Source organism: Perca flavescens, chromosome 9 (assembly GCF_004354835.1).
Source record: "Perca flavescens isolate YP-PL-M2 chromosome 9, PFLA_1.0, whole genome shotgun sequence".
Lineage (NCBI taxonomy): Eukaryota > Metazoa > Chordata > Actinopteri > Perciformes > Percidae > Perca > Perca flavescens.
Window position 1 is genome coordinate 26,358,931 of NC_041339.1, and position 10,911 is coordinate 26,369,841.

General features: G+C 39.6%; 1 protein-coding gene across 2 annotated transcripts; it reads left to right on the top strand.

Annotated features, from left to right (window-relative positions):
- The first annotated feature begins 807 nt into the window (after positions 1-807).
- On the top strand, positions 808-9,203 carry LOC114561862 (protein ENL). 2 transcript variants are annotated; one of them, XM_028587991.1, is made up of 7 exons: positions 808-931; positions 4,611-4,791; positions 4,868-5,007; positions 7,674-7,799; positions 8,018-8,116; positions 8,365-8,471; positions 8,655-9,203. In XM_028587991.1, exons 2-6 carry the CDS (start codon positions 4,695-4,697, stop codon positions 8,380-8,382), a joined length of 480 nt encoding a protein of 159 aa, XP_028443792.1. In that variant the 5' UTR covers positions 808-931; positions 4,611-4,694; the 3' UTR covers positions 8,383-8,471; positions 8,655-9,203. The 2 variants fall into 2 exon arrangements, with proteins under 2 accessions (XP_028443792.1, XP_028443794.1); XM_028587993.1 differs by lacking the exon at positions 808-931 and adding an exon at positions 947-1,099.
- The last annotated feature ends 1,708 nt before the right edge of the window (positions 9,204-10,911 follow it).

Consider the following 10,911-nt stretch of genomic DNA (forward strand, 5'->3'; position numbering starts at 1 on the left):
GTAAATCATTCTACCACAGCGCATGCGCAGAACGGATTGTGCAGTTGGAACGGATCGGGTACTGACAAGCTCCGTAGCAGACATTTTTGTAAAAATAAGCTAACGATTGTGTCATAACCACGAGACTTACTGTCGCACAGTAGAGGAATTACTATATAGTACAGGAGAAGCCCGCAGGCAGTTTCGACTTACATTAGCGGTTTAGGTTTAATTACTAATGTTAATTAGCATGTTAGTTAGCAATAATTAGCCTGTGCTTATGTTATCTCCTTACATATACCTACACTCTCCGTCTCTGTAAGATTGGAAATGATTGAGCTTTCTCTTGGCACAGCTACCAGAAGACTTACAACTTTCAGACACGTTGCTCACGTCACATTTACGTTGTCTCTGTCAGTTGGAGGCTGCGCAGTAAAGCAAGTGATCACCGGAAAAGTGCTTCTAATAGCCTTCACTGGTCTCCGTCCAGAATGGTCGCTCTCTTTTGTAGCTAAATGTGACTGTGGGGTTATGATTTAATTGTATTTGCAGCTCAGCGACTGCCCCGCCTCTTGAGTGTTCTGATTGGTTGCTTTCAAGAGTGCTTACATTTCCCGCTCCCTGATAGGCTGAGAGAGCCTTCCGTTTTGGTTGCTTGCCAGCAGTTATGGATCCCTCGCGACTTCTAGGCAAGACCCGCCCTTCAATAGCATTCACACACTACTATTGGCCAGGAGTCCATGCTTACGCAAGATAACGTAACCCGATTTGTTCAGGTACTATCCCCTGACCAATCGGCTTCACCACTCCAGGTCAATGCCTAACCCCAACCAATCGAACTGCTCCGTAGGGCGGGCATAGAAGTTACGTGGCGGAGGGCCTGGCGTTGTCTCTGTCTTCCGCTGTAAACAAATACAACAATCACTGACGCCAGAGATACATGGAGAACCAGGTACAGTGGCTTTCGTGTCTCCTTGTGAATTTTTCAGGCTGTGCGCTGGAAGTGCAGGAATGAATCATTTGTTCTGCTAGCCAGAAGAAAAATGCTCTTGCTGCTAATTAACTTAGCAGCAAGAGCAAGAAGCAAGAAGCTAGTTGTTTGGCTCTGGAGCTATGCTAGGTGGGCACTCATACATCGGTATTTACCGCTAGCTAGCTTTAAGTCTACCGCACCATTCAGTACCACTGCTTAGCTGTAGCCACCACCAGGCATACAACTATGTTTAACGTTACACTTTGAGTCAAGGTTTTGTCGCAACTAAGCTAAGTTAGTCTACCTAGCTGTCAGGAGAGTGTCGCTACAAGGCGCCGGGGAAAAAGATTTGTCCTCACCAGGTTGGGCTGGAGAGGCGGGGTGGTGTCTCCTCTGCACATGCAAGGCTCCGAGCTACAGCTACGACCATACAACTTCTGGAGTATACACTCCTATTAATACCATGTTTGGCCCCCTTTCGCCTTCAGAACTGCCTTAATTCTTCGTGGCATTGATTCAACAAGGTGCTGGCAGCATTCTTTAGAAATGTTGGCCCATATTGATAGGATAGCATCTTGCAGTTGATGGAGATTTGTGGGATGCACATCCAGGGCACGAAGCTCCAGTTCCACCATATCCCAAAGCTGTTCTATTGGGTTGAGATCTGGTGACTGTGGAGGCCATTTTAGTACAGTAAACTCATTGTCATGTTCAAGAAACCAATTTGAAATGATTCAAGCTTTGTGACATGGTGCATTATCCTGCTGGAAGTAGCCATCAGAGGATGGGTACATGGTGGTCATAAAAGGATGTACATGGTCAGAAACAATGCTCAGGTAGGCTGTGGCATTTAAACAATGCCCAATTGGTACTAAGGGGCCTAAAGTGTGCCAAGGAAACATTCCCCACACCATTACACCCCCACCAGCCTGCACAGTGGTAACAAAGCATGACGGATCCATGTTCTCATTCTGTTTACGCCAAATTCTGACTCTACCATCTGAATGTCTCAACAGAAATCGAGACTCATCAGACCAGGCAACATTTTTCCAGTCTTCAACTGTCCAATTTCGGTGAGCTCGTGCAAATTGTAGCCTCATTTTCCTATCTTTAGTGGAGATGAGTGGTCCCTGGTGGGGTCTTCTGCTGGTGTAGCCCATCCGCCTCAAGGTTGTTCGTATTGTGGCTTCACAAATGCTTTGTTGCATACCTTGGTTGTAAAGAGTGGTTATTTGAGTCAACGTTGATCTTCTATCAGCTGGAATCAGTCGGCCCATTCTCCTCTGACTTAGCATCAACAAGGCATTTTCGCCCCCCAGGACTTCAGCATACTGGATGTTTTTCCTTTTTCAGACCATTCTTTGTAAACCCTAGAAATGGTTGTGCGTGAAAATCCCAGTAACTGAGCAGATTGTGAAATACTCAGACCAGCCCGTCTGGCACCAACAACCATTCCACTCTCAAAGTTGCTTAGATCACCTTTCTTTCCCATTCTGACATTCAGTTTAGAGTTCAGGAGATTGTCTAGGCCTGGATGACACCCCTAAATGCATTGAAGCAGCTGCCCTGTGATTGGTTGATTAGATAATTGCATTAACGAGAAATCTTACAGGTGTTCCTAATAATCCTTTAGGTCAGTGTATTTGCATTATTTGCCAACAATTGGTTAATGTTTAAGGTTTACCACATTCTTGATTGTAGACTGAAATGCACACAGCGGGGTGGAAAAGATGACAAATTCTTTGTGTGTAGACGTTTAAATTGAATCCAGTTATGATGACCACCCGTTCATTGACCAATCCTTACCAAGCAAAGAACCCAGGATAAAATCAGAATTTTAAGATCTTGTAAGGAAAGACTTTGCTTCTTCAAATAATATTGCATAAATACTGTTACTATTTTAGTGTTATGTTTAGGCCTGGGTATTGTTCAAAAATGTCACTTACCGTGACTCCAATACAATGGTGTAGTCAGAAATAGTATTTTGGGCGGGCGGGCCAGTACAAAAGTGAGTGGGCCATTTTTAAAAAGATGTAAAAGTAGCAAAAAGCACAAACTGAAAAAAAACAACCAGTTTTACCTTTCAACACACTGCATTACAATGGCAATAGCAGTAATGTCTACAACATGCTCAACCAACAAAGCTACAACAGTATAGACAAAAACCTGTCGATTTTAACCTATTCAGGCAAAAATATATTTGCACCGGCAGAACCAGCAGCATTGGCTCTGCACAGCACTGTTATAAATTAACCATTTTATTGCACAAAGTGGCTTCTTGAATTTCCCCTTGGGGATCAATAAAGTATCTATCTATCAACTAAACATGAACCCAAACAGCAGAGAAGGAGTTTACATACTGCATGACATAGAATAGCCTACATCAGACAGAAATCGCACATGTAACATATCCTTTGTGCATTCATAACAGCATTGTTTCTTCAGGACTATGGTCCGATCATGAGCAGCAAATGCACTACCTGCAGTAAAAGAAAATCAAAGACTAAAAACTTCCAGCCAAGCATTGTTTAAATTATGAAAGATATATAATGAAGAGTTGCCAGCAAAGCGCCAAATCTTAGACAGTGTATCGAGTCCACTGCAGTGACAGGTTTAAAGTGCCCATATTATGAAAAAAACACTTTTTTTCTGGGATTTGGGGTGTTATTTTGTGTCTCTGGTGCTTCCACATGCATACAAACTTGGAGAAAAAAAACATCCATGCTGTTTTGAGTGAGATACAGGTTTCAGAATGTGTCCTGCCTTCAGTCTCCGGGGGGGCTGGCCAAAATCGGCTGGACCGTCTATGTCATCGGCCGGTACTGTAGCTAATACCACTTCAGCTAGCTGTTTCTCCAACTTTGGTCAGTACAAGTATAAGGCAGAATTAGCTGGGAGACTTCTAAACGAGGACGCACTTCCAACTTTGTGTGGAGTTGTGAACATAGAAAAGCATCAAGTTTTAAATGTAAATGTTTCCTGTGCAAGAACAGACCTGAAACAATTGATAAAATTAAGCAATTATATTTGGACTAAAACAATTAATAATTTTACTGGTTTCAGCTTCTACATTTTCAGGATATGCTATTACATGTGATAGTATCCTGAATGTGTTTTGTTTTTGGAGCAAAGACTGGACAAAATAAGTGACTTGAAGATGTCCCCTCTGGCTTAAAGAAATGGGTGATTGAAAAAAAAGAAATATTTTTCTCTAATTGTTTGGTCTATAAAATGTCAGAAAAAGCTATCCCATATATCTTGTCAGCCCACCCAAAATATTCTATAACCCAGTTGTGTGTCTGTATTGTGCGATCTGTCCTGAAGTAACCTCTTGTATTCTGTCTACACCGCAACCTTGGTTATACATTCTCTAGGCTGCAGCCTTGTGTTTTAGGAGTAGTGTAGCTCATTTGGAGAATAGCTGTTTGTAGCAGCTGCCAATAAGCTGCTTGTATGTGTGTGTGTGTGTGTGTGTGTGTGTATATATATATATATATATATATATATATATATATATATATATATATATATATATATATATATATATATATATATATATATATATACATATACATACAGTTTACCTATTTTGGGGTTAGGGTTATGTAATAGTAATAACCAGTGTTTGACCCTTTTCTTTCTATCTTTCTTTTTTCAGTGCACAGTGCAGGTGAAGCTGGAGTTGGGCCACAGAGCCCAGCTAAGGAAGAAGGTAACATCAGAAGGCTTCACCCACGACTAGATGGTGTTTGTCCGAGGGCCAGAGACCCGCGACATCCAGCACTTTGTAGAGAAGGTTGTCTTCCGCCTGCATGAGAGCTTCCCTATATCCAAGAGAGGTGAGACAGTTTGATCTCCCACACGCCCACACAGTGACTTGCTTGGAGTGATGCTGCTATTTATCTATGTTCATAGAGTCCCCATCAGGCCCCCACATACAGCACTCAGCCCCTTCGCTGATTTTGTCCAGGGGCCACTGGCAGTATTGCAACAAAAAATCCCTCTGCGACCAAGAAAGGATTTTTACCATAGACCACCATTGTAAAAGAGACAAGGTCGGTTATGACTCTTTCTATTCTGAATTTTTAATCCATGGAATTTTCATGTCCATGGATTACTAGGGAGGTAATTGTCATGGGTGATTTTAACATTGATTGGCTTTCTGACCCCACGGATCACCTAAAAGAGATCTGTTCAAGTCTTAACCTATTACAGCTAATCACGGAGCCTACTAGACCAAACCTAAACAAAAGACTCTGAACTCAACGTTAATTGATTTAATTCTATCCAATAAAAGTAATAAAATAGTTTCTGCCGGTGTATTTGACCTTGGAATTAGTGATCAATGCCCGGTGGCCTGTATCAGGAGCACTCGCCTAAAGACATCACCATCCCAAATTAATGTTAAGCGTCACTTTAAAATTTTTAATCAACAAGCCTTTTAAAATGATCTACAACATAGTGATATTCCTCGCACATGTGAAATTCCAGATACTGAGTTGGCTTTGGACTGTTACATCAATAACTTCCTCTCAGTCATAAACAAACCTACTCCCTTTAAAGAGCACAAAGTAAAAATAGATCAAACCCCTGGTTTACCACTGACCTATCTGATTTGTTCACGGAAAGTAACAAAGCCTGTTCCCTTGCTGGAAGCTCTGGAAGAAATTCCGATTGGACTGCTTTTAGACAACTCAGAAATAGAAGCACAGCAATAGTGGGGTAAGCCAAATCCGAGTACTTTCTGGACTTGGTCTCTAGCTCATATTCAACCCCTGCAATTTTCTGGAAGTCTGTAAATTCTAATAAAAATAATCACTTCTCCTCAATTCCTACGCAGATCAAGGTCAATGGCTGTCTATTGTCTGACCATAAAGAGATTAGTTTGACCTTCAATAAACATTTTGTAGCTGCTAGTCACCTTTTTGAGAACGGGAAACTAGATGCTCTACAGATGCTCTCCTTACCATCGATCCCAGGAAATGTACTGGAGAGGACAATTTGGACCCCTTTTTTTCTCAGGCATTATTATCTCAGTACAAATAACTCAAAACTTACGGCGTTCCTTTAATATTCTGCAAGAAAACAATGTTTGTTTTTTTCCAGAGCCAGGGCTATAGATTACTCTAACCTTAATATTTTCACTATGAACAGACTTCTGATTGAGACAGTCGCAGAATATAAATATCTTGGCATCTGGATTGACGAAAAGCTCTCCTTCAAATTTCACATCAATAATCTTGTTCGCCGACTGTGGCTATTTCTACAGAAACAAAAGCGTCTTTCCCACGTTCTGTAGGAAAAGGGTTGTTAAGGCAGTTTTCATGTCTGTCTTGGACTATGGTTATGTGATTTATATATAAAAGTATTAGGTGGTCTTCTCTCCAAAAAAAGACATGACATTCACTGGTATCTCTTCATTCATTAGGCTCTCATTGGAAAAGTGCCATCTTACCTTACAGATCTGCTCTGTCACTCAGAGGGACAATATCAGACTCGCTCTGCTGACTGGCTTTTACTTCATGTTCCACAAGCTCGGTCTGAACTTGGAAAACTGCTTTAGTTTTAGTGCAGTCCTGGAACAAATAACAGTACTTTCTGAAAATCACCTCAATTGTGCCTCTTGGGCAATTTAGAAATCTGGTTTTAAACTTCTACTTGTAATTCGTACTATGCAGCATTTTACTCTTGTTGCACTTCCCATAATGTAGTCAGACACTTATAATAACAATCTGAGCATGTGAGTGGCAAAAATGACCACTTTTAGTGGATGTACATTTAAGGTGCACATTTGCTCTTTAGGGTTACATTGCAGCCCCGTTCGCAGCTGCCAGTTACAGTGTTTTTGCTCAATACTGGAGTTCAAGTTGAAAAATACCAAAATTCCCCTTTTAAATAAAAATCTTAAACTGAGTGGTGTGGACCAAATTATTATCATGACACTCGTGACAAATGTTGCTGGTTATAATCATCATTTTGTTGTTCATCACATTGAATTTGTGATAGTAGAGTTTGCTAAGACTGTCCTCCTCAAATAATGTAACATTATTGGTTTTCATTTTGTGAGAGACTTTAAGGATTATTTTTGTTTTCTTGGTTTATCTACCCCCATTAACTCATTGTATTGATAAAAGTAACAAGTAATCTAATTACTGCCTGTCTTTGTCTGCAGTATGCAAGAAGCCTCCGTATAAAGTAGAGGAGACAGGCAACGCAGGCTTTCTCATGCATATTGAGGTCTACTTCAAAAACAAGGTGAGATCAACTGGACACTGATAGTAATCTGTGTAATTGCTATATTTATGGAAAATAAATTTAGATTGTGGGAGGGGGGGGAGTTAGAAAGTGGAAGTTTTAGAAAATAAAAATGATGTAGGCTTCAATATGGTTTGAGTTTTGTAAATTGATTTTGACATGTTGTGGGCGTTATATTAATGAATCTTTTACAATTAATGTGGATATAGTACTTGTGAACTGCGCTGAAATATTTACAGACTGAAGGAGGCCAAACATACAGTATGTCTGTTTGTTGAATTGACTTTTAGGGTGATAGTTCCTTTATTGAGCTTTTATCTTTTGTTGTTTAATATGTCAGTATTGAGAGCTGACTGTATGCAGGGCAGTAATGCAGAAAGACAAACACAAATTACATTGTGTCATGCAAGAAGTTGAATATGACACAGATCATTTAAGAAAGTACTCCTTTCGTTGTTTTCTTCAGGAGCTGCCGAAAAAGATGTGTTTTAAGTACCAGCTTAACCTAGAGGGTGACCACCTGCGCTGTGAGACGCTCACCTTCAACAACCACACCAAAGACTTCAGGAGAAAGCTGATCAAAGCTGGAGCGGTGAGGCTGACTGACGGACTGGCTGCTTGACTTGACTGATAGCTAAATGACTGACTATAGTCAACAATAGCAGCAATCGTGTAATGTACTGTATATTCTCAAATTTGTCAAGGTAAATAAAGTGCCTGGCCAATATTTCAGTATTTACTGTGTATGTACAATATACAGTGGCTTAAAAAATCCAAAGGGAACACAGGAATGTTGTCTCTTCATTTTAGGTAATGATAGTTCCAAAGGGCGCTAAGGCAGCAACAAGGTCCAGTCCAGACTCCTCTATACCCCCAACTAAGAAGATCAAGACTTCCCATGTGTCCGAGGTTGGTCAGCATACCAACAAAAACACTTGTTATGATACTTGCATGCAGAAAATATTATGTAATAACCCTAGGTCATCTCAGTAGCACTCTCAATCTGCTCTTTTTTTTTTTTTTTTTTTTTTTTTTTGGATTATTTAACCTGAAACATTTTACAAAAAAACCCATCTCACAACTTTATTGATTATTCCAATCAATTTAATTTAGATGATGACGGTGCTTTTGTGCATCCAAATGTTTTCTCTCTTCAGGAACCCAGCAAAGAATGAAGTAATGGCAGCAGTCAATCTGCACAAGCCAACCAAGGAGCATCGTGATTGGCCCTGAAAAGACTCTGAGAGCAAAGCAGACGACAGAGGTATTGTGAGATATTGCTTGTGGGGAACCACAAATTATATATATATATATATATATATATATATATATATATATATATATATATATATATATATATATATATATATATATATATATATATATATATATATATATATAACTAGAAGATCTCAAATGTCTGAAGAAACTTTGTCTGTGCCTGCAGGCTGCCACCCACTGCTCCCCATGTGCCCAAAGAGAGCACTCTCTTGTTTTCAGCTGTGATCCGTCTTGCAGGCAAGATCCATCATCCATAATTTGTTGCAAACATCCAATGTGTTTGACTCACTTAAGACACAGTTGTGTAGCAGGGTGGAGACTACAGGTGTGTATTCTGACTATTTGAGTGTAGCCTGTCCTGACGTAAACCAGTCATGTCTGCAGATTGTAAAGCTGTGATTTTTCCAAATTATGAAATTCAAGGTCTTCATTGTTCAATTATGTGTTTAGGTACAATTATGATGACGTAATAGGGCTCCAAAGAGGAGGTAAAACTGTTCTCACCTCCAGTTTCCATTATTTGCAGTGGACACAACACAATCATAATTTTTTTGTTTTGTGACTTTTCTGAAAACCATGTCAGATTGTCAAAGTCAAAGCACCTGACCTTGAACTGTATAATTTTTAATGCTGTCAGTTTAACGCGTTATTAACGGCGTTAACGCAAACCCATTTTAACGCCGTACATTTTTTTTATCATGAGATTAACGTTCTTTTTGGCCTAGCAAACTTTGTAGTTTTTTTCACATGCTGTTGCAACAACTAGTAACGTTAGAAAAACTACAACACCACACCGGATCTAGCTAGACCGGAAACAAAACAACAGGCACGCCACATACACTTGTTTGGGCTTGTGTGCCGGCTAAAGAGTAGTAGGCTAACGTTACGTTTTGAGTGGATGGCGAGCGTGAGATGTCGAAATGGATGCCAATAAGATTCTGAATGGAAAGTTTACTTTTAAAAAGTTGCCAAATGGTTCCAATGACAAGACCAAAGAGATCTGTGTGTTTTGTCGTTGTGAACTGAGTCATCGCAGCACGTCCGGTCTGAAATACCACTTGATGACCAAGCACACAGCTGATGCGAATCCTCCACCCCCTCGTCAAAGCCAGGCGACAATGGATGACTTCAGACAGAAGCATATGGATGTTTGTGCAAAACATTTGCACAAAGCAAGCCGATCCACTTTTCCATGTTGATAAGAGTATTAACATGAGAAAAAATAATGGGACAAAAAGAAATCAAGGGACATTTAGAATAGATAAAAATGTGCAATTAATTGCGAGTTAACTATGACATTAATCGCGATTTAAATATTTTAATCGTTTGACAGCACTAAGAATTTTGTATGTATGTTTTGTACGTCTGGCATAAAAGGGGATTAGTTGCATGCCAAATTTTCTGCCCTGTGTTTATTTAATGTATTTGTTTGTTCAGGTTTTATTTTTTAAATTTAAGACCTCCAAGTTATGACACAACTACTGTATAATTTTTTAAATGTAAAAATTATAATTATTATTTACTGTAATATCTACTGAGCATTCTTTTTAAATCAATTGCATTCATTGATAGGTTTAAGTTTGCTTTTTATTACAATAAAACTGTTTTGTGTAACCCGTGGGGCATGGCTTTATTTGTATTTCTCCCTCTTCCTACATATTGAAAAGGAGGATATAAAGGTTGATTTCTCAGTACGAGCGGGACACCCTCGTGTCCGACAGCCATGTGGGATTTCTTTTACTCCGATTTGACTGAGAGGTAGACAGATCAGTTTGAGCGGCAGGGCAAGAAGGGGAGGCACCAAGCCAGTGAGAGAGTGCTGACCTTCTGTCACATAGCTGAGGCCCGATAATCTCCCATCACAGTCTGAGCACCAGACTTACTAAATTACTTTTTGAACTGAGTGTTGGGTAGTTAATTTGTAAAAAGTGATTGTAGAGTAAAAAGCATATTTCCCTCTGAAATGTAGTTGAGTAGAAGTACAAAGTTGCATAAAATAGAATACTCCCGTAAAGTACCTCAAAACCGTAGTTAAATACTGTACTTTTAAGTAATAGTGAGTTTATCATGACTTTATAAGATAACAGCATTGGCTGGAGATCAATGATCAGGGACTGCAGATGAAAATAATCCGCATGGCTAAATCTGGCACATTTACATGTTGGACTCTGTGCTCATGTTGATTCATGTGCGTTTCCCCTTTTAAATAAAGAAATCAAAAAAATATTCTGAGAATGTAAAAGACTGTTCATAAAAAATGGGACATTTTTAACTTACTGTAACTAACTGTAACTTCTCAGAAAAGTCATCATACTGACAATAATTAGTGAACATGGGATGGTTGTGAGACATTCAAAAAAGATAGTACTTACCCCGAGTGCATATAAAATATCAATAAGATGCAAATCCAAAGTATTCACAAT

Excerpts from the sequence above, each read along its gene's own strand:
- LOC114561862 (XM_028587991.1), top strand. The coding sequence starts at position 4,695 with ATGGTGTTTGTCCGAGGGCCAGAGACCCGCGACATCCAGCACTTTGTA. Across the intron at positions 4,792-4,867 it reads CTTCCCTATATCCAAGAGAG|AGTCCCCATCAGGCCCCCAC; the intron begins GTGAGACAGTTT and ends CTATGTTCATAG. Across the intron at positions 5,008-7,673 it reads ACCATTGTAAAAGAGACAAG|GAGCTGCCGAAAAAGATGTG; the intron begins GTCGGTTATGAC and ends TGTTTTCTTCAG.